The following is a 24829-nucleotide window of genomic DNA, read 5'->3' as shown; positions in this document are numbered from 1 at the left end:
ATAATTTTCATATTGATATAAATTGCAATTGCAAATGGCAAACATTGACAAGCGATATAAATCTCCCAAAAGGACACTTATAAAAGATTTCTAACTTGGTTTGATTTAACTTTGGAGTCATTAGAAACCAGGGTTTGAAGCAAATGTTGGTCTGACATTAATGCCTCTCAAGGTTAGACGCATGAAAAAGAACAGAGCAAAATGTCTGAGGATGAATCCTGCAGGGTTTATTTTTTAATGACCTAACATTTAATAAAATTAAGAAGTTTATTATATAATAAATTGAAAACAAATACAAAAGTGGACACATTGAAACAAGATTAATATCATTTTGATCAAAATATCTATTGCCAAGAGGTGTACTGATACACCTTCAAAACGAGGCGTTGATCTTTCACTAGTTTTAGACAAACTGTTGACAGTGAAGAAAAGATACCCAACCTAAACATTTTCTATTCTTTCGTTGCAATTCATACGGTCAGAAATGTGCAAAGGAATTACCCCAAATTTCATTAAAGTATCCAGATTATGAATTGAATTTTCCAAAACATGTTAAATTTTGTCTGCTATGATCAGAGAATTTGTTTATTACATACATTATTAATTCATCATACTTACAATCTCTTTCGGGTATCAGTGGACTAAGTCTTTCAGATGACCTTGACCTTGACCTTCGATTTGCCAGATAGCTAAACCGACTTCTTGGACTTTGAGAGTTATTCCGAGACTGGAAAGCAGAATTCAGTTTTGAGTAACAAGAACAATGCATGTTCTTCACAAAAGATTTGAGATGATGACAATTCCTGTCTAAATGAATCACTAGTCTTCTGAAGGGTTTTGAACCCTTAATGCAAACTTATGCAGAAAGTTTTGGAAGATTATTTACGATGATTTAAACAAAGCTGCAAAATGCAACCACAGCCACATAAGAACTTACATAAGGTGACCTTGGTGGTGAGTTTGACCTTGACCTTGTCAACTCATGTATTGCGTGAATATCTGATGAGAGATGGTTGTTGTTGTTGAAAAGCACTTCCTGTAGTGTGTTGAGCTTGCGTTTGAGACTTTCAATGGTGCCCTCGGACTGCAGTCGCGTTGACTCCATCGACTCCGCGTGCCGGAGCATCTGTTGTCTCAGCTGATGCTGGAAGGGCAGCAGACCATATACATGTGAGGAGGCCAAACTTCAAACAGGTGAAAAAACTTCGGGGCCACCACATAATCATCGTCTCGAGGCAAGCGTGTCCACTAGCCTATATCAGAACCTAGTTTCTACCATCTGTCCGAGACAAGCGTGTCCACTAGCCTATTTCAAAGCCTAGTTTCTACCATCTCCCCGAGGCAAGTGTGTCCACTAGCCTATTTCAAAGCCTAGTTTCTACCATCTCCCCGAGGCAAGTGTGTCCACTAGCTTATATCAGGACCTAGTTTCTACCATCGTCCCGAGGTAATCGTGTCCACTAGCCTATATCAAAGCCTAGTTTCTACATCTCCCCGAGGTAATCGTGTCCACTAGCCTATATCAGAACCTAGTTTCTACCATCTCCCCGAGGCAAGCGTGTCCACTAGCCTGTATCAAAGCCTAGTTTCTACATCTCCCCGAGGCAAGCGTGTCCACTAGCCTATATCAGGACCTAGTTTCTACCATCTACCCGAGGTAATCGTGTCCACTAGCCTATATCAAAGCCTAGTTTCTACCATCTTCCCGAGGCAAGTGTGTCCACTAGCCTATGTCAGGACCTAGTTTCTACCATCTCCCCGTGGCAAGCGTGTCCACTAGCCTATATCAGAACCTAGGTTCTACCATCTCCCCGAGGCAAGCGTGTCCAATAGCCTATATCAGGACCTAGTTTCTACCATCTCCCCGAGGCAAGCGTGTCCAATAGCCTATATCAGGACCTAGTTTCTACCATCTCCCCGTGGCAAGCGTGTCCACAAGCCTATATCAGGACCTAGTTTCTACCTTCTCCCCGAGACAAGCGTGTCCACTAGCCAATATCAAAGCCTAGTTTCTACCATCTCCCCGAGGCAAGCGTGTCCACTAGCCTATATCAAAGCCTAGTTTCTACCATCTCCACGAGGCAAGGGTGTCCACTAGCCTATATCAGGACCTAGTTTCTACAATCGCCCCGAGGCAAGCGTGTCCACTAGCCTATATGAATGCCTAGTTGCTACCCTTGTCCCATCAAGGCCACTTTCTCATGTGCCCCAAGTAATGAAAACGATATATCCAATCAGATCGCTGTTATCTCGTATAGCTTCACAAAGATGGCGACTACCTAGTCGATCAGATAATGAAAACATTTGCTATTTCATCACTGACACAACAATAAAGGCAATCCTTGGGTGGGGGGGTAAAAGATGAAAGAGACATATTTGAATCATCAAAGACAGACAGCGGTAAATCACTTTCATACAAAGGTGTATCAGTCGTGGATGTTGATTTTGTGAAAAGTTCTCATATTTATCACAGGAAATTGGGCTTGATGTGGCAAGGGTGGAAACAAGACTTTGATAAAAAGGCAAGGGAACGCTCTTGCCTCGGGAAGATGCCAGATAATATTCGGGACCAGGGTTTACTTCGTATACTTACTGTAAATCTTGAAATGCTCCCATTAATTATAGTTCGCATTTATGTCTCCAAAATGACTATCAACAATAAGACAGCCCCACTGCACACTTTAGACAGCAAAAATAACAACCTATCGACGCTTGGTATGAAATTCATTTGCCACTCTAAAAGTATATTGAAGGGGGCGGTCGGGTAGCCTAGTGGTTAAAGTGTTCAGTTGTCACGCCGAAGACCCGGATTTCGATTCCCGACATGGGTACAATGTGTGAAGCCCATTTCTGGTCTCCCCCGCCGTGATATTGCTGGAATATTGCTAAACTTAAAGTTATATCATAGAAACATTACTTTTAAGTGACAACTAGCTCGCTCATTGTTAATACATGATAACAGTAATTCTTATAGATCTACGAGAACTTGCAGACCACAAGCATAACTGTACTCACTCTGAGATAGTCTTGTTCTTCCAGGAGCTTGTCTTTCAGGGCCTCCTTCCTCCACTCCTCTCGGAACGATATCGACACATCACGCCGAGACAATCGGTTCTCCTTATTGTCTGTGCGGTTGTCCGTCTGCAAAAAAATTATGAAATAAAGAATTGGAAGACCTGGCAGCGGATATCCCCAGTCTGCTGGTTCAAAGAGCAGCAGTCTTACTTCATCAATAAACGGGACCATCCATGACATAAGGGACCCTATGGGGGAAAAATCACATTTTAACTAGGGCTGTTACGATGCACTTCGGTGAATTGAACCGTATCCATTCATGAATTGAATTCGTTATTCGTGGCCACTAAATTCAAATAATTATGAATATGCAAGCATGTGCATTTACATAAAAATATCCATAAGAATATATTATATGCATAGATTTCTTCAAAATACAACACTCTATACTATTTAATTTGACAGTATTGCGGTCACTGGTCATTGTCGCATTTGAGCAGATACTAGTACCTGGACAAGTGCAGTATATAAATGTATAAGATATTATTAATTAACAAACCATGTCAAATAATTTATGTTGTTAATGTTTCACTGAATACAACAAATAATACATACTGCTGACTTATTATTGTATTCGTTGTATTCGTAGTCGTTACCCTATATTCGTGATACGAATCGTATTTGCCTCATAGTGTATTCATTGCAGCCCAAATTTTGACTTTTCATTATGTTTTAAAACTATAGTATTTTACTGAACCCATGATCAGAGATGCAACGCAGCACAGCGAATTGTGATGCGTTATGCAACTGCGTCTCCTCACGCTGCCAATCAGACGTCTTGTTTTTAACATTAGGATCCCCTGCCAACCCTGGTGCAGTGCCTGGGTCAGTCCGTTTGGGTTTTGACCTGGACGATCTCTAGCTCTCACGTAGCTGCCAAGGTAATCCCAAACTAGCTCAAGTGGGTTCACAGGATTTGTCATTATTTTTCAGAATTGAATTTTGAATCAGGCTGTGCTTGATTAATGTTCAAGTGTACAGTCCAATTAGGGGTTTTTCACAAACAGTGTGAGAATCAGTATAATTAGCCATCCAGAGTGCAGAAAACCATTCCTCGATGAAAACTACCAAAGCTCATTTCTTGTTCAACATGGCTGTTTGGGTGACAGAGTTCTTATAACTTGAAGGCTCACAGGTCACGGTGTTCTGTGAACAGGATCATTAATCACTACGCCATTCAAGGATCTTTGATACAAGGAATAGCATCTTAACATGTAACTCATGAAAATGCTTAATCAACATTCTTTCATTCAGGCTGATTTCAAAGCAAAAGCAAAGCAAAGCAAAGCAAAGCAAAGCAAAGCAAAGCAAAGCAAAGAGGTCAGAAAAGCGGTGACAAAGTCATTCATAAAATATGACAATATTCATTTTTATTTTTTCCCCATTTTCTAAGAATTCTGGTCAGAGGAACTGCAAACCAAATAACAGTAAAAGAGGCCAAAGTGAGACTTCAGTTTCTGGGGGGAGACAGGTCTGTAATAAGGTCTCACTGAATCAAGAGAGACTGAATCACTGTGGTTAACAACAGCGCGATACACAAAAGCTGACTGGCAACGCAACTGTCAGTTTGTGTTAGTAGATGGAAGCATGTCCACTGTCCTTCAGACCCGATCTGGGGTAGAATAGGTCTTCAGCAACCCATGCTTGCCATAAAAGGCAACTATGCCTGTCGTAAGGGGCGAATAACGGGATGAGTGAGGCTCGCTGACTTGGTTGATCCATGTCATCGTATCCCAATTGCGTGGATTGATGCTCATGATGTCAAACACTGGATTGTCTGGTCCAGACTCGATTATTTACAGACCACCGTCATATAGCTGGAATATTGCTGAGTGTGGCGTTAAACAACAAATAAACAAACAAACAAAAACACTGTCCTGCACCTCAGTCTCAAGCATGTGTCTAATGTCCAGCATGTGTGCCTGCAGGCGAGACTGGACCTCCAGAGGGTGCAAGCTGGGCGTGGCAGGGGCGGGGCCAGGATCGGGAGTTGGGTCCTGGAAGCAGGCAATATGTCAGGCAAACAGTTTGGAGTGGTGAAGCATGTTAAGAGATACGACATTGAAAGAAGAGGGGTCATGTAGATTGCTGCATCATTTTCATCTTGATGATAAAAAAAAAACTCTATCCCTCGGAAGTTGGGATCATCTATCTGTCAGTATATTAAGTAATGGGGTGACATTTTCCAACAATACAGCTGGATTCTGTGAGCTAAGACCGTCTCGTTCTCAGGCAATTCCAAGCAACCCATGCTTGCCGTAAAAGGCGACTATGCTGGTCTTAAGAGACGACTAACGGATCAGGTGATCAGGCTTTTTGACTTGGTTGAGGCAAGGCATCGTATCCTAATTGCATGGAACGATGCTCATGATGTCAATCACTGGATTGACTCCATTATTTACAGACCGCCATCATATAGCTGGAATATTGCTGAGTACGGCGTTAAACAACAAACAAATCAGGCAATTCCAAAACAGTTGTTTATGAACATTATCCACTTTCAATAAGGATACGTTTTTACCTTCCTATGATAAACAAAAATGATTCTCATAATATTTTAAGTGTATATTTAAATGCATTGATATATCTGATATCTGCCTAGTTCTGGCATTGATAAGATGGGTCACTTGTCCACTCGTTCTGGCATTGATAAGATGGGTGACTTGTCCACTAGTTCGGGTATTGATAAGATAAATGTGCTTCAACAATTCATAAAATCATGTCATAAATTATCTCCCTTGTGAAATGAAAGGGTAAGTCCCTTCTCAAGGTTCTTAAATAAAATTGGGAGTAAAAATCCAGAATTCTTCATAGCCTGTATGTATTTGCATAAAAAATGAAGGTTACAAATACTGTCTGCTAGAAGTCTGTAAATTAACATATGATAGAAAGTCCTGCAAAAGTAGAGTATTTGAGGAGTAAAATACTGCTGAGGGGGTACTCATGATACAACTGTGCGGTGAGTACGCGTGATATGATACAACTGTGCGGTGAGTACACATGATATGATACAACTGTGCGGTGAGTACACATGATATGATACAACTGTGAGGTGAGTACACATGATATGATACAACTGTGCGGTGAGTACACATGATATGGTACAACTGTGAGGTGAGTACACATGATACGATACAACTGTGAGGTGAGTACACATGATATGATACAACTGTGCGGTGAGTACACATGATATGATACAACTGTGAGGTGAGTACACATGATATGATACAACTGTGAGGTGAGTACACATGATATGGTACAACTGTGAGGTGAGTACACGTGATAAGATACATGAGGTGAGTAGACGTGATATGATACAACTGTGCAGTGAGTACGTGTAATAAGATACAACTGTGAGGTGGGTACACGTGATATGAGTGATATACACATGCTTGGTGTGTACTCACATCTGATTGGTCGGAATCGTGTGAGTCTGATGGTGTATTACTCTCAGGGTGTGGGAGTGACTGGGTCTGCTCGCGTGTTCTAAGCGCCTCCTCTAGTGTAACCAGCCTTATGTTTAACATGTCCTGAGACAACAGCTGAAAGTAACCAGGCCACACATCACCAGGGAGGATGGATTCCTAGTGCCAAGTGAGTGAGTGAGTTGGGTTTAACACTGCTTTTAACAATATTCCAGTTATATCACGGCGTGTCAGCTTAATGTGGGAGGAAAGCCCGAAGTGATGCAGGGTCTACTTCGGTGAAACCCACAAGCACGGGTATGGTGCTGACAAACCTAGAAACATAATTGGGGTGAACCGGTATTCAAACCCACAATCATAGGTTTCTGGCGTGTCCAAGGGACACAACTCTACAAACCATTACTTTAATTACATACACTATCCTACATGGCTCACACAAGCATTACTGTAATTAAATACACTATCCTACAGGAATTACATAAGCATTACTGTAACTAAACTATCCTACATGGCTTACACAAGCATGACTGTTACTACATACACTATCCTACATGGCTCACACAAGCATTACTGTAATTAAATACACTATCCTACAGGAATTACATAAGCATTACTGTAACTAAACTATCCTACGTGGCTTACACAAGCATCAATGTGGTTGTGACAGAATTGAAACAAAAGGCTTGAGGCGTAAACTAGAGCCAGCGGCCATTTTATAGATCCACTCAACACAGAAACATGAAGCATATTTCTAACCTGCTTCTTAGTACTAAGGACCTCTCTCTTTAACCTGGAGAGGTCATCATTCAACCGATTGGCTCGGTTATAATGTTCCTCCGCAATATCCTGGAGCTCCGAAACTTGACCTGTTGACCTAGACTGCATCAAGGCCATCTCCTGACCAAAAGAAATGTCTCATTATTTTCAGGTGTCAGACTCTGCTGCCTACTCAATGTCTCATTAGTTTCTGGTGTCACATTCTGCTGCCTACTCAATGTCTCATTATTTTCTGGTGTCAGACTCTGCTGCCTGCTGAATGTCTCATTCGTTTCTGGTGTCAGACTCTGCTGCCTACTCAATGTCTCATTAGTTTCTGGTGTCAGACCCTGCTGCCTACTCAATGTCTCATTAGTTTCTGGTGTCACATTCTGCTGCCTACTCAATGTCTCATTAGTTTCTGGTGTCAGACTCTGCTGCCTGCTCAATGTCTCATTAGTTTCTGGTGTCAGACTCTGCTGCCTACTCAATGTCTCATTAGTTTCTGGTGTCAGACCCTGCTGCCTACTCAATGTCTCATTAGTTTCTGGTGTCAGACTCTGCTGCCTACTCAATGTCTCATTAGTTTCTGGTGTCACATTCTGCTGCCTACTCAATGTCTCATTAGTTTCTGGTGTCAGACCCTGCTGCCTACTCAATGTCTCATTAGTTCCTGGTGTCACATTCTGCTGCCTACTCAATGTCTCATTCGTTTCTGGTGTCAGACCCTGCTGCCTACTCAATGTCTCATTAGTTTCTGGTGTCAGACCCTGCTGCCTACTCAATGTCTCATTAGTTTCTGGTGTCAGACCCTGCTGCCTGCTGAATGTCTCATTAGTTTCTGGTGTCATACTCTGCTGCCTACTCAATGTCTCATTAGTTTCTGGTGTCATACTCTGCTGCCTACTCAATGTCTCATTAGTTTCTGGTGTCAGACCCTGCTGCCTACTCAGTGTCAATAAGGACAAGTTGTACTTGGCATAAGTTGATAATCTTTTAAGTGCATCAGGGACAATTCAACAGTAAACCATCTGTCTCTACCCAATCTACAGTAAAAGATTTCTGTCTCTACCCAATCTACAGTAAAAGATTTCTGTCTCTACCCAATCTACAGTGAAGGATCTGTCTCTACCTAATCTACAGTAAAGGATGTCTGTAGCTCTACCAAATGCACAGTAAAGGATTTCTGTCTCTAACCAATCTACAGTAAAAGATTTCTGTCTTTACCCCATTTACAGTAAAGGATTTGTCTCTACCCAATCTACAGTAAAGGATTTCTGTCTCAACCAAATCTACAGTAAAGGATGTCTGTCTCTACCCAATCTACTGTGAAGCATCTGTCTCTACCAAATTTACAGCAAAGGATCTGTGGAGTTAATGTGGAGTAAAGGATCTCTGTCTCTCTGACCCCTTTCTAGAGTAAAGTATCACCTAAAAGTTCTACTCCATCTACAAGTGATTGCTACACAATCAGTAAGCTCTGGTACCTGTTTTGTCGTCTCTAGATGTTCCTGCACGTCTCGCAGTGTGTTCTGGAGCTCTGCTCTCTCGGTGTTCAGGCGTTCCTGTTCCTGGGGACATCCACGGCACTTTAGTCACTTTAGTCACTTTAGCCACACAGCTCAATGTCTAACATAGTGAACAGGTCCTACATCCATGGCACTTTAGCCACACAGCTCAATGTCTAACATGGAGAACTGGTCCTACATCCAAGGCACTTTAGCCACACAGCTCAATGTCTAACATGGTGACCAGGTCCTACATCCAAGGCACTTTAGCCACACAGCTCAATGTCTAACATGGTGACAAGGTCCTACATCCATGGCACTTTAGCCACATAGCTCAATGTCTGACATGGTGACCAGGTCCTACATCCATGGCACTTTAGCCACACAGCTCAATGTCTAATATGGAGAACAGATCCTACATCCATGGCACTTTAGCCACACACCTCAATGTCTAACTTGGTGACCAGGTCCTACATCCATGGCACTTTGGCCACACAGCTCAATGTCTAACATGGTGAAAATATTCGAGTCTGGACCAGACAATCCAGTGATTGACATCATGGGCATCGATCCACACAATTGGGATAAGATGACATGCATCAACAAGGTCAGCGAGCCTGACTACCTGATCCTGTTAGTTGCCTCTTACGACAGTCATAGTCGCCTTTTATGGCAAGCATGGGTTGTTGAAGACCTATTCTAACCCGGATCTTCACGGGAACACAAGGGAATGAGGAAGGTGTGATGTGGACCTTAGTACTTCTGCATCAACACCACAACACCCACACAGGCTTCACAAGCAATAAACACAGGGAGCTAAACTCAGAATTTATGTATGACAAGAAAATGCCTTCACCAATCAGCAACCCCATTGTGACCCACCAGAGGTAGACACTGTTGGTCAAATCCAACAAGTCTTCAGTTCATTTTGGACTAGTGGATTATGTTAAGTAGATAGGACTGGTACTGTGGTAGAAATCAACCAGGGGGTCGTTGTACAGAGCGATCTTAGCGCTAAGGTGATCGTAACTCCCATACCTCAACATAGACTTACGACAGTCATAGGGCTAAGGTTGTTTTGCACAATGGCACCCAGTACCTCTAGATTTCCACGGACAAGAGACTGTGTCTGTCCCTGCCTGTACAATACAATCAATACCTAACAGAGTCCTTGGTATGCACCTGTTCACAAACATCTTTTAGTTGACACACAATTATTCTCATAACACACGTGATAGATTTAGCAGACATATACAGGAACACTCAATCATTCCTTAGGTCAGAGAAATTACTTCTGTTTCATTTGATTTCCTTTGTCAATATGTTGTTTTTGGGGGTTCTTTTTGTTTGTTGTTTAACGCCGCACTCAGCAATATTCCAGCTATATGACAGCGGTCTGTAAATAATCAAGTCTTGACCAGACAATCCAGTGATTGACATCATGAGCATCGATCTACGCAATTAGGATATGATGACATGGATCAACCAAGTCAGCCAGCCTGACCACCCAAATTCTGTTAGTCGCCTCTTACGACAAGCATAGTCGCTCTTTATGGCAAGCATGGGTTGCTGAAGACCTATTCTCAGATGTTCACGGGGCCTTTGTCAATAGGTCAAAATGCACATGGAATGTTTTGTTGTTGCCAGGGTTAATATAGGATTAATTTCATAAATACAAAATAACATAGAAATGAAAATGCCAAGAAGTAGGTGACCCAACAGGCACATTACAAACCCCTGACACCATGTTAATAATGTCCTTGTGTCGATTACCTTTACAACATCGGGGCAGGGTAATCTGTAAAACTAGAACAATTTGTCTGGCCTAAGAAAGTTAGTGGCAAATCACGGAGGGCAATCCCCAAGATATATGTGTGGGTAGACCTCATTGATGTCTGACCTCAGAATGTTAGTGGCAAATCCAGAGGGCAACTCCCCTGTTTCATGTGTGGACTGACCTCATTGGTGTCTTGTCTTAGTTTCTGCAGTTCCTCGTAGGACATGGTCAACGCTTTAGCCAGCTCCTTCTTCTCGTCATTCCGATCACTCACCTCCCGCTCTGCAGGAACAGGAAGTATTATGTAACACGCATGAAATACTCATATTGCCACCAATATGACATGTCCGGTTGTGTGCAAGGCAAGAAATATTGTAGATTTTTCAAGATCTGCTCCGGAAAGTAGCACAACCACCATTTTCAGTCTAAATCAATGTCGTTGCCAGTGAAACTCGAAAAATAATTTTTTTTTAAATCCGAAACTGTCAAAAGGCACCAGTTCACCACTAGACCTACCTATGTGCCAAGTTTAGTTAAGATATCTCTCATGGTTTTTGAGTTCTGCAAGGACTATCCTGGATATTTTTACCTATGAAAGAAAATCTCCCCTGGTCCAAAAGCACTGAGATTTTTTGGTGTGTGATGAGATTTTGCTAATATTCAGAGATATTTCATCTTCACACGGGGGAAACTGTATTTGATTTTTGGTACTTGTGACACAAATAATGTTGCAAGTAATATTACTAGATTATATAGATATATCCTCGGATATCCTATTTTCGAACATTAATTATTCCACTGCGAATACATGTATTTAAAAATATTAGCATTAGCATTAATTACATTCGACTTATATTTCTCTTCATTGTCAACTTTAAGGAGAAAATTACACTAATATTTATGTATTTCTGTTCATTGTCGAATTGATGGGGAATTATTCGCGAGGACAATTATAGATCGTTTGGGAGGCATGTTTACCACCATCAGCTGTTCATTTCGTTGGCATGCAGGAGACAACAATCTGCAGTTATCAAATTTCGACAATGTGTGTTTAGATCGTAATTCAATATATTTAGAGTGATGACATGAAATAGCTACTGTTGTAAATGGTATTACAGTTTGTTGGGTAAAAAAACATTATTTACATTCCAGTGCTTTCGTCAATTTTGCCGTCTTATTTCCGTCTGAAGTGTATCAAATGAAATCTTATCAATATGGACTTTTCAGTTAATTAGAAGTGACAGTTCATTTTACAATGACTATTGCTCCAGGTTCATGCTCTTGTTTAATTAGCAACAATTAAGTCATTTATTTCACACAGAAGGCAGCGTGTTTGCCATGTGCAGCAGCCAGAAAATGTTTACTAGTAACCAGAAGTTGAAAAGACTGTTGACATTCACGATATTTAAGAGTTACATTTGAGAGATTAAGTCACAGTTTTCAAGTTTTATGGACAAATTTGGAAGCAAACGTATCGTAGCATATTCTAAAAAATCTAAATCCAACTTCCTGTTTGGCCACACAATAACATGTAAATACATCAAATACCATGTAAAAAAAACCATATTTATCATATAATGGGTATGTTTCTTGGCAGGATAAAGCCAACAGATAAAAACGATATCTGTTGGGGTCATATGCGGATAGAGATGCAAATATCAAAGGTCAAGTAGGACTACTTTCACTGTTTATAAACAAACATGGCGTCACCCTCGTCATTCGGCGATCGAGTCAGAATTAACCATCGGGAATCTGGATAAACTACAGGGATAATTGCTATCATTATCAAAAGAACAGTCTAATATACTGAAAATCAGTGTCTAACTGTGACGTGGCTAAGGCATTTTATAAGTTTTGGCAACTTTGGAGATATCTATAAATTTCGAAACAATTTTGCAAGGGCACGAGGCCTAGCCAAGCGGGATCAGTAGCCATATGTGCTTGTAGACCTCTGCGGCTTGAAACCTTCTCCACAAATCAAAATAGTTGGATTTGGCCGAAATATGTTTGAATTGTTACCTTGTTTCATTGTGTCGCTGTGTGTACATCTGACTACACTTCTTAACGTTATGACAGGACAGACAGACTGTCAACAACGTCTGACCGTGGAGGTGACGTCTCATAGACAAGGGTTAGAGTAGCTTCCCTTTGACAAAGGGCAGTTACTCTAGCGGACAGACCGATGGATTGCCGCGAAAGGCAATTAAAAAGAACTGTTGTTTTGCGTATATGTTGCTTTGCCACTGTATAAGAAACAGATTTCAGTTGGAACTATATTGGCTACTGTCACTGTCCGACTGACACATCACTTACCCTGTGACGTAATAAATATTAATGCGCGCATTCCAGGAAAACTCGCAATGTTTCGGTAATGTTTGTGAGAGAGGGAAAGCGATTTTAAAGCACAGAATTAAAGAATGACATTATATGATAAAGAGGTTTTCACGTTTGTGTGTTTGGGGATGGTAAATATCCTGCATTAGGAATAAACACTATGTATTTAGCTGCAGTGATATAGGAATCAGTTATGCACAGTAAGAGATAGCATGCAATGTTTTGAGTATGCAAAATCACTGTTTCGATTTTAATTTTGACGATTGAATAAACTAGCGTGTAAGTTTTTTATTGACATTTTTAGGTACCATTAATAAATTTATTCAAGCAATACAACATTTTTGATTTTTGTAGGTGAAAATGAGAGTGTTAATGTAGATAAAACTATTGAAAGATCTACAGATTTTCAATTGTGCTAATTAAATGTAAAAAAATTAATATCATTAAAGAGGCGGTAAAAAATGTTGAAATCTCACACAGAAAAAACAAGAACAAACTTGCTCTTTATATGGAAAATTCATACTTGTGTATGTTTAGACAGTAAAACCATTATTATTCTGGTCACTGTAACTGTAGTAAGGTGAGTGAGTATGTTTTATGCCGCTTTTAGGAACATTCCAACAATATCACGGCGGGGGACACCAGAAATGGGCTTCACACATTGTACCCATGTCGGGAATCAAACTCGGGTCTTCGGCGTGACGAGCGGACACTTTAACCACAAGGCTACCCGTCTGCCCCCACAGTGAAGACATACATGTATATGCATTCATAACGCATAACATACATGGCTCTTTATTGTATTGGCAGAAAGTGGTTCAAAATATCGTAATAATTCTAAAAACATCTCAATAGTTGGCATCTATGTTGAGTGGTTGCGGCAACAAAAAATTAGACACACAAATATTTTACAAAGGACTAAAAGACACCATGAAGATCTCCCGATGACCCTCCACAGGTAAACTATCACCATGGTGTTTACAACCCCTGATTGTTCAACTACCAAGATAACATGACGTTGGCAGATAACGTTTTTCATAAGCATAGTCTTGATTAAACAAAAGAATAAATAAATTTTGCTTCAGGTTCTAAAAAAGGAATATATTCACAAGATGTTCTGAAAAAAAGGTCACAGAACCTGTTTGGATTCTACTGGAAAAAAAAAATTGAATGTCTAGAAGAAATAGGCAAAATATTTGGTCTCCTAAAAAATGCCAGTTGGTCCCTAATCTGATATCATCTTTCCAGTAATGTCTTACCTAGCTCTTTGATCTTTTTATCCATCTCCACAAACTTTTCCCCGCTGTCCCTGATGTCAGTGGCTTCGGTCTACAATACAAATGTCTACATCAATCAACTGTGCTTCCATGATGTTACCCTACCTCAATCCATGTGTTCAGATCAAACCAGCAGTGTCGAAACGAGACGGAGATCCTGAATTAGCTCTCCGTCAAGTGTCTGGATGTTGTAAAATACAACATAATACTCGTATCATGTTGAGGCAGTGAGGCTAAAAAAACAACTCTTGGTTCTCAGGCATCGCCTGCATCATCCTAAAGTTCACGTTTCATTTTTATTTCCATTTAAAAAAAAAAAAAAAAATCCTTAAATATTCCAAGTCCAATGGTAGTCAAATACTTTATTCCAGTATTTTACTCATCAAGAAATACGTTTTCCAGGTTGATTGTACACAACTGTTTATTGGTTACACAACTGTTTATTTGGCTACACAACTGTTTATTGGTTACACAACTGTTTATTTGGTTTCACAACTGTTTATTGGTTACACAACTGTTTATTGGTTACACAACTGTTTATTTGGTTACACAACTGTTTATTTGGTTACATAACTGTTTATTTGGTTACACAACTGTTTATTTGGTTACACAACTGTTTATTTGGTTACACAACTGTTTATTTGGTTACACAACTGTTTATTGGTTACACAACCTTTTATTTGGTTCCATAACTGTTTATTTGGTTCCATAACTGTTTATTTGGTTACACAACTGTTTATTGGTCACACAACTGTTTATTGGTTACACAACTGTTTATTTGGTTCCATAACTGTTTATTTGGTTACATAACTGTTTATTTGGTTACACAACTGTTTATTTGGTTACACAACTGTTTATTGGTTACACAACTGTTTATTTGGTTTCACAACTGTTTATTGGTTACACAACTGTTTATTGGTTACACAACTGTTTATTTGGTTACACAACTGTTTATTTGGTTACACAACTGTTTATTTGGTTACACAACTGTTTATTGGTTACACAACTGTTTATTTGGTTCCATAACTGTTTATTTGGTTATATAACTGTTTATTTGGTTACATAACTGTTTATTTGGTTACACAACTGTTTATTTGGTTACACAACTGTTTATTTGGTTACACAACTGTTTATTGGTTACACAACTGTTTATTTGTTACACAACTGTTTATTTGGTTACACAACTGTTTATTTGGTTATACAACTGTATATTTGGTTACATAACTGTTTATTTGGTTACACAACTGTTTATTGGTTACACAACTGTTTATTGGTTACACAACTGTTTATTTGGTTCCATAACTGTTTATTTGGTTACACAACTATTATTTGGTTACATAACTGTTTATTTGTTACACAACTGATTATTTGGTTACACAACTGTTTATTGGTTACACAACTGTTTATTTGTTACACAACTGTTTATTTGGTTACACAACTGTTTATTGGTTACACAACTGTTTATTTGGTTACACAACTGTTTATTTGGTTACACAACTGTTTATTGGTTACACAACTGTTTATTTGGTTACACAACTGTTTATTGGTTACACAACTGTTTATTTGGTTACACAACTGTTTATTGGTTACACAACTGTTTATTGGTTACACAACTGTTTATTTGGTTTCACAACTGTTTATTTGGTTACACAACTGTTTATTTGGTTAGGCAACAGTTTATTGGTTACATACTACCTGAAATTGTAATATAAAACATCCCTCATGCAGTAATCGCAGCATCCAAGGAAGGACGAAGTTACTTTGACTTTGTTCTGCTCAGTTTGCATGTGTTCTCTTGAGCAGGTCGGATGTGGTAGTTTGAACATAAAAAAAAAAAGAAGTAAATAAATAAATAAAAAAAAATAAAAAATACACTTCCCGCTGCACTATATTTTCTAAAGCCACTGCCTGAGAACCAATTCTTTTATTTTTAAGCCTTATACATGATACAAGATACAACAGATGATACACAATACAATTCATGGCCAATGGCGCCATAGAAGGTACCTCAAAGGACAACGTATGATTTGGGCTCTTGTTGGCTCCCATGATCTGCCTAATTTAAGATGTATGCAAAACTTGTAGAAGCTGTTATGACAGATATGTATCTTCACAAAGACGAACAAGACTTGTCTAAATGTACATGCAGTGCTGGAGTTTAAAAGGCTGATTTTTCATCTTTGGACTTGAGTGAGTCTTTGATCAAGGCTGATTTTGTTAGAACTTACATGAAACAGTACAAATATACGGCATAAAAATCATCATGGGTCACAGAGTTGCTCATACTTTGATTTTGTCTTAAAGTTCGACCAATCAACCTTTATCACTCATTTTATCCATACATTGTTTTGCTTCTTAAAACTAGTATGTAACCAAATAAACAGCTGTGTACCATCAACCTCGGAAAGGGCCTCCCTACATAAACAAGCGTACAAACTCCTATTGCGGCAATGACCATAACACGAGATGCGCAGTATAGCATTGTGCATGTAAAGGGCACTAGCTGTGCACTATACTGAATCACATTCTTTTAAATATTTGGATTTTTTTTTTAAATAGAAATACAAACGAAATGTGGGGCAGACTTTACGATGATGCGGGCAGTGCTTGAGAACAAAGACTTTTATTTTTTTAGCCTTAAAGTTGAAATTTTTCGCTGGACCCAAAAGCCCCTAATCATACTTTGTCCTTTCTCATCATAAAGAACTGTATTGGGGTACTACTGCTAATCACTGAAAGTTAATCGTAACAGCTCCAAACTTCAACTGGCCTTCTGTTACAGACTGATACACATACCGTAGTTCATGTGTTTAGTGCCTCTCTTATTAGTTCATCATAACACATAGTCATATTCACAAACATGAACTAAAGCCACATTCCTTTTCTTTCAGATTACTTACGGATGACCTGAAGCTTAAAACAAAAACAAAAACAAAAAACAGCCAAAAACAACAAAACAATAATTTCATCTGGAAAAATTACAAAATTAGAAGAAATCCCAAATCCATAGTTCTACAAAACTCAACACAACACCAGCTACAAAAGTCAAACTGATAAAATAGACTGTGTGGTCTTGACTCTTAAATACAAAGTAAATATGAAATCTAAGTAGGTTTAGCATTTTCTTTTGCACTGATGTACCGACCATCAAAATCAAAAATTTCATTTTAAGAGATCTATATAAAACATAACAAAAATTATTCAGAAACTAAATTTTACTTTATTTCAACCCACCTATTAAAGCTAAAAAAAAAATTAAACTAAAACATAAATACATAGTGTTGCCTAATGACATTTTTAACATTGTAAATAATTTTTTCAAGAATAAGCACAAAATCTAGTTCTATACTGTTGTAGATAAAACAAGCACGTGATACACAAGCACTGATACTCAGACTTGTGGTACAAGAAGCATGTGGTACACAAGCACATGGTACACAAGCACATGGTACACAAGCACATGGTACACAAGCACGTGATATCGATCCAGTCCACCTGCACCTGACCCGGGGAACAAACCTTGAGGGAGTTGATCTCCTGCGTGACTGACGCCAGCTCCTCGTGTTTCGTGTTCAGCTCACTATGCAGCGTGTCCAACTCTATGTTAGCGTTACTGACAAGCTACGTGACGGAAATAAACCAAAAAAGAAACAAAATGTTAATACATCTAAAACTACTGCTAGCTTGGCTCGGGACGCTTTCATGCACATGCAGCAAGGGGGGGTAACTCTCATGGGGCATGTCAACACGGTGGCATGGAGACTAATATTCAAGCACATTCTATGGTGTATTTGTCGCGGGATTTGATACGGCTCAAAGCACAAGGGATGGAATTATAAGGAAGGCGACGATACGTATCTTGATACACTGCCTACAATACGATATATACCTTGACACACTGGCATTGATACGTTATGTATCTCGATACATTGGTCCTACAAAACTCATCTCGATACACTGGCAACGATACAATATGTATCTTGTTCCGCAGTCACGATATATGTATGTCGATACTCTGTTCACAATACAATACACTGGTCACAATATGATATGTATGTCATTACTCTGTTTACAATACGATACGCATGTCGATACTCTGTTTACAATACAATACGTATGTCGATACTCTGTTTACAATACGATACGTATGTTGATACTGTTTACAATACAATACGTATGTCGATACTCTGTTTACAATACGATACGCATGTCGATACTGTTTACAATACAATACGTATGTCGATACTCTGTTTACAATACAATATGTATGTCGATACTCTGTTTACAATACAATACGTGTGTCGATACTCTGTTTACAATACGATACGCATGTCGATACTGTTTACAATACAATACGTATGTCGATACTCTGTTTACAATACAATATGTATGTCGATACTCTGTTTACAATACAATACGTATGTCGATACTCTGTTTACAATACGATACGTATGTCGATATTCTTTTCACAATATGATACACATGTCGATACTCTTTTCACAATACGATACGTATGTCGATACTCTGTTCACAATAGGATACATATGTCGATACTCTGTGTACAATCGATACGTCTGTCGATACTCTTTTCACAATACGATACACATGTTGATACTCTGTTCACAATACAATACGTATCAAAACATACAAAAAAAATCACAAGCCCGTATGTATCGTGTATCCTATCGAAAGCTATGTATCATGGTACATACAAATTTCGGCATACCATTTCACCTATAGAAATCATTGATAACATTTCTTCAAAAGTGTGCATAACGTTATCTCCCTCTGACATGAAACAGGCAGACACCAGCAGATCCGGGCCTGATTAAGGGAAGCAACTCTACATAGGTAATAATAACCAAGAGAACTGTATATCCATCCAGAGAGTGACTCATCGGTCAACAACAAAAGCAAACGCTGCTTGGTAACTACACTGTATCTCAATAGAAAATTCAACAGGGGACTTGTTTCTGCAATATTTACTGACGTATTCCAAAAACAAATCTGAACGTTTGATTCATATTTTTTGCACGAATGCACAGGACAGCATCCCTACCGACAAACGGGTTCCCATAAACCAAATTGCAAGCAAGGACAAAATGAAAAACTCCAAAAAACATTTGCAACACAATTAGGATTCTTTACAGATTATTCCAAACCATTAATCACAAACAAACTTAATGTTTATATAAATAAAGAAACACAAAAAAATACATTTTCAAACAACATAAACCAATATATACAGATATGAAAAAAACATTCCACTAATATAATGTTAATGAAAAATAAGTAATATACACAAGCCAAAGTATATATAAAAGCTTATGTGAATACAGGAATAAGCATATAGATATCATATATGATAAGGATTGCCTCTTAGATAAGTTGTCTCCAGATCTTGCATCGATTTCAAAAGAACCCCGTAAACCACTAACGACAGAGCAAAGGTAAGAACTGGGAGTTGTTGTTATTTGTGATTACAGAGAGCTGGTTCTATTTGTTAAAAGATGCACAGTTATATCTAAAGAATTAATCCTATTAATAACTAGTTCTAATTAGAATGAAATCTCTCCTTATACAAGCCCAGTTACAAGATTGTCAGTTAGAGTGTAGGGTTTCATTCTATAGGCGGATTCGTCCCGTGAAGATTCCGGGTTAGAATAGGTCTTCAGCAACCCATGCTTGCCATAAAAGGTGACTATGCTTGTCGTAAAAGGCGACTAATGGGATCAGGTGGTCAGGCTCGCTGACTTGGTTGAAGCATGTCATCGATCCCAATTGCGTGGATCGATGCTCATGATATCAATCACTGGATTGTCTGGTCCAGACTCGATTATTTACAGACCGCCGTCATATAGCTGGAATATTGCTGAGTGCGGCGTTAAACAACAAACCAACCAACCAACCAATATGGGCGGATCCAGAGGGGGTGTCCAGGGGATCCGAACCCCACCGTCTTTTGAAAACCAAATGCATTACGTTGTAAGCAGTAAAATTATGAGAGAGAGGATTTTGATATTTTGGACCCCTCCCTTTAAAAAAGCTGGATCCTTACATTCCTCTCGGATCTCTTCCTGTTAATCTTTTAGCGAAGCGTCTTAGAAAAATACTTTCAGTCTGCTTAAAATTCATATGATATTTTTTAGATTGAATGGTTTTCTGACTTTGACAACTGGTGCACCAAGAATAGCTTCACTTATTGGGCACTGGGATTGAAACCTAGAATTTTGTCTTTCACCACTGGGCTTTCCTCCACTGCCTTAGAGTGAGTATTGTTTTATGCCGCTTTTAGTAATATTACAGCAATATCGCTGCGAGGAACACCAGAAATTGTACCCATGTGGGGAATCGAACACGGCAAAACGAGCGAACACTTTAACCAGTAAGCGACCCACCGACCCTACTCCCATTTAAATTGTCTTTCCATACAAAATGTCCATTGCCGAAATTAACTTTTTAATCCTCTGCATATACGGATAAAAATATTTTAAATTGAAAACATCTTGTTTACCGCCTAATTATCTGAGTCTCAAACAGAGAGATAACATCGACGTATGTTAAAAAGTATCTACATGATCTGCAATCTGAACTATTATTTAATCATTTCCTATTTCAGTGCAAGCAGCAGCTGATTATATGGTGGTGACTAAATACTGCAAGTGTGTCTACAAATTATCTACAAAGGCAAATGACTATACAAAAAAGCGACGAGGTTAGTTGAAGTTCAGTAAACAAGAAATTTCAGTAATTCTGTGGCTTGAGATCGGTGCCTGGCACAGATGACAGAATACCTGCCACCCCTTTATATACGTGTACTCACCCGGTTGAGTTTATTCTCCTCAGTCTCCATCTCCTGTCGGACTTTGCTCAGAGCCTGAGATACAATATTGTTTGATGGGTCAAAACATGTCCCTACGTGCAGGTCTGGGTTATAATTGGTCAAAATCAGGCGACTCACGGGATCAGGTTCGGTCAGGTACCCCACTTGGCACAGCTTATGTTATTAGCCACCAGAGTGCTGACTATTCTAGAAGCACTACCTGTCTGAGATTACTGGTGAGTGAAATGATGTCTACATCTTCAACACTGAGTTGGAGAGATTCTCTACCTGCTTATGGCTACCACACAATGTAGAGAATCTCACCAAGGGTCTTCCAAGATCAAATATACAAGACAAGTTTGACCATCTCCATTGTTTGATTGTTTGGGGTTTGATCTCCGGCCTCGTCATACCAAAAGATGGTATTTGTTGTTACCCTGCCTGGTGCTCGGCATTAATGGGCTAAAACAAGGACTGGTCGGTTCGGAGTCAGTATACTGTGTCTGAGTGGGTTATTCATGTTAAACTGCGGCATGGTATCTCAGTGAGATAGCACTATAAATTGGCATCAGTCCGGACCAGTACAAGCAGCCACACATACACACACACACACACACACACACACACACGCATGCACGTCGCTATAAAAGTGCAATAATCTTGGACGCGACGTTAAACCCCATTTCACCTCACCTCACCCTACAAGATGAGTTGATAAAGGTTTCAAATATCTGCGGTTTGCTCCGGATAATTTAACATTCATCAACAAATCTTGATATATTTGACCTTGGAAAACACAAAGGAAAGATTCTATTTATCATCCAAAATCATTTTTCCAACTTTTTCAGTTTCCAAACAGTAATAACTAGTAACTTTAGTGTAAACAGTTGAAGTTGAGTGATTAGTGATTTCATCTGATTGTGACGCCATGGTAACTGATGACGTAGCAATGGCTTGCAAAGCACTGTTAGGCAACTTAATAGAAGCGATATCTTCAGGGAGACTTCACTTGATATCACCCAAGCAATATCTCCTGTGAAAGCTGGGTTTGGATGACAAACTACTGATTAACAGAATTATTTATATGTATACACCTAATGACCTACAAAAGTTAGAAAGCATCTACAAAAACAGCTAGAAAAAAAGTTTGATCTTAAAATGTGACAATAAAGAGTATTATGAGATGTGAATTAATAATGTGAATTTAAGGAGTGTGACTTGTCTGTGGATACACAAATGACTCAGCACTAACCTGTCTGGCAGTCTGGTACTCCACGTCGTGATGTTCGTACGTGTGCAACAAATCTTGCAGTTCCGCCTGTTTCGACTTCTCCTGCCGTAGCGCCTCTTCGTGGGCAAACCTGGTGGTCCGTATCGCCTCGTTCAGCCTCTCTATCTCGACCTTGGCCTCATCCCGCTGGCTGTGTGCTTCCCGCAGATTCTAGAACCACAATTGTCATCTCATTTCATTGAAACTGATTGTACCAAAGGCAAGAGTTGTGGGGGACTTTGCCAGTACATCATATAAGTCCCTTGAAGCTTTTACCATTGGCAGCCCAAGTAGTGCAGTCCTCCTGATGAGTGAGAAAACCATACTGTCTTTGTGATAGTGTCAGGATAACATCAAAGTTATGTATACAAATGTCCCTTTAAACATGTATGTATGTTCCAAACAGTCGGTTAGCACTAAGACTATCGAGTAATGTTCATCGTCACACTAAGACTATCGTAAGCCTATCGAGTGTCGTTCATCATAGCACTAAGACTATCATAAGCCTATTGAGTTAGGATCATCGTAGCACTAAGACTATCGTAAGCCTATCGAGTTACGATCATCGTAGCACAAAGACTATCGTAAGCCTATCGAGTTACGGTCATCATACAAATAGACTTTCTTAAGCCTATCGAGTTACAATCATCGTAGCAATAAGGCCATCGTAAGCCTGTCGAAATACAATCATCGTAGCACTAAGACTATCGTAAGCCTATCAAGTTACAGTCATCGTACAAATAGACTTTCTTAAGCCTATCGAGTTACAATCATCGTAGCAATAAGGCCACCGTAAGCCTATCGAAATATGATCATCGTAGCACTAAGACTATCGTAAGCCTATCAAGTTATGATCATCGTAACACTAAGACTACCGTAAGCCGATCTATGGGAGTTACGATCATCGTAGAGCTGTTGAAGGGGATCCAGGATTGCAGGGTTCACAGAATGTCAGGAATAAACAGACATTATCGGCTGAATGTGTTTCTGTATCGTAAATATCATATGTTTGGAATAGAAATTGTGTTATGCACACAGAAACACATGAGGGCAGTAATCTCATTATCATATCATGTCATTCTTAAAGTAATCATTGTTTAATACAGTCATAACACCATGAGGTAATTTTAGAAACTGTGTATGAATATAATATTTGTGTGAACTGCCCACATTATCAAAGTGCCAAAATATTTACAACCATGTTTGTCCACAGAAACACACAGAGTGGGAAATCCCTATCTAAACATACTGGGAACATCAGACACTATTATATTGATCAAGCAGTCATTGCATCAAACATGACATCTTCCTGAGGCAAGGGAGTTAACTGAATATAAAAGTCCAGTTTCCAACCTTGCCGAACTGGGCTCCAATTATGGAGTTATATTTTGGCTGGACTAACGAGTCTATGCATAGTCCAATCAAAATTATGCACCGAAATCAAAATCTGGTTCGTAAACTGTCAAGCAGATTGAAAGCATGTGCACCACCAACTCGTTGTCAGCAGATATTTTCCAAATCGTTACATGTTTTTAATCAAGGTGCCCACGTGATTTGATGCATTTCGCGATGTAAGACACGTTTTATCACAATATAGATCTTGATTATCGATCAGATCATCCTGACCGGGCGCAACCATTTTGTGTGAAGCAAACGCAAGTGATACGAGAGGTGGAATCTGATTGGTCCATAATAAAAATACACTGACCTGTTCGAGCTGCCGGAGATGTTCCTCTGACTCTTGGATGTTCTCCTCCAGCGTCTGCAGCTCCGTCCGACTCTCTGAAACAAGAAATACAACAAACCCCTCAAGCATCTTACAATGTCTAGATGTTATCCTCCTGAGACGCGACCAGACTACAGCATCTTACAATGTCTAGATGTTATCCTCCAGAGACCAGACCAGACTACAGCATCTTACAATGTCTAGAGGTTATCCTCCTGAGACCAGACCAGACTACAGCATCTTACAATGTCTAGATGTTCTCCTCCTGAGACCAGACCAGACTACAGCATCGTACAATGTCTAGAGGTTATCCTCCTGAGACCAGACCAGACTACAGCATCTTACAATGTCTAGAGGTTATCCTCCTGAGACCAGACCAGACTACAGCATCGTACAATGTCTAGATGTTCTCCTCCTGAGACCAGACCAGACTACAGCATCGTACAATGTCTAGATGTTATCCTCCAGAGACCAGACCAGACTACAGCATCTTACAATGTCTAGATGTTATCCTCCAGAGACCAGACCAGACTACAGCATCTTACAATGTCTAGATGTTATCCTCCAGAGACCAGACCAGACTACAGCATCTTACAATGTCTAGAGGTTATCCTCCTGTGACCAGACCAGACTACAGCATCTTACAATGTCTAGAGGTTATCCTCCTGAGACCAGACCAGACTACAGCATCGTACAATGTCTAGATGTTCTCCTCCAGAGACCTGACCAGACTACAGCATCGTACAATGTCTAGAGGTTATCCTCCTGAGACCAGGCCAGACTACAGTATCTTACAATGTCTAGATGTTATCCTCCAGAGACCAGACTACAGCATCTTACAATGTCTAGATGTTATCC

At 39.5% G+C, this 24829-nt stretch overlaps 1 protein-coding gene across 5 annotated transcripts in view; it reads right to left on the bottom strand.

The window, feature by feature from the left end:
- The window catches only part of LOC124144629 (centriolin-like), a 120618-nt gene that overhangs the window by 3117 nt on the left and 92672 nt on the right, over positions 1-24829 (bottom strand). Inside the window, exons 40-52 of one of the 5 annotated variants that reach the window (XM_048389941.1) lie at positions 23954-24027; positions 22228-22416; positions 20976-21029; positions 17672-17773; positions 14135-14204; positions 10723-10823; positions 8744-8827; positions 7257-7397; positions 6483-6617; positions 4959-5072; positions 3016-3141; positions 938-1144; positions 619-727 (exon numbers count right to left, since the gene is read on the bottom strand). In XM_048389941.1, the coding sequence (XP_048245898.1) occupies positions 619-727; positions 938-1144; positions 3016-3141; positions 4959-5072; positions 6483-6617; positions 7257-7397; positions 8744-8827; positions 10723-10823; positions 14135-14204; positions 17672-17773; positions 20976-21029; positions 22228-22416; positions 23954-24027 (1506 nt within the window). The remainder of the gene's footprint in view (positions 1-618; positions 728-937; positions 1145-3015; positions 3142-4958; positions 5073-6482; positions 6618-7256; positions 7398-8743; positions 8828-10722; positions 10824-14134; positions 14205-17671; positions 17774-20975; positions 21030-22227; positions 22417-23953; positions 24028-24829) is intronic. The other 4 variants (XM_048389942.1, XM_048389944.1, XM_048389945.1 and 1 more) reach the window with 4 other exon arrangements.

The sequence above is a fragment of the Haliotis rufescens genome, unplaced genomic scaffold (genome assembly GCF_023055435.1).
Source record: "Haliotis rufescens isolate VD_foot unplaced genomic scaffold, xgHalRufe1.0.p SCAF_8, whole genome shotgun sequence".
NCBI classification, from domain to species: domain Eukaryota; kingdom Metazoa; phylum Mollusca; class Gastropoda; order Lepetellida; family Haliotidae; genus Haliotis; species Haliotis rufescens.
Note: the sequence above shows the minus strand (reverse complement) of the source record. Positions and strands in the feature narration are given on the sequence as shown.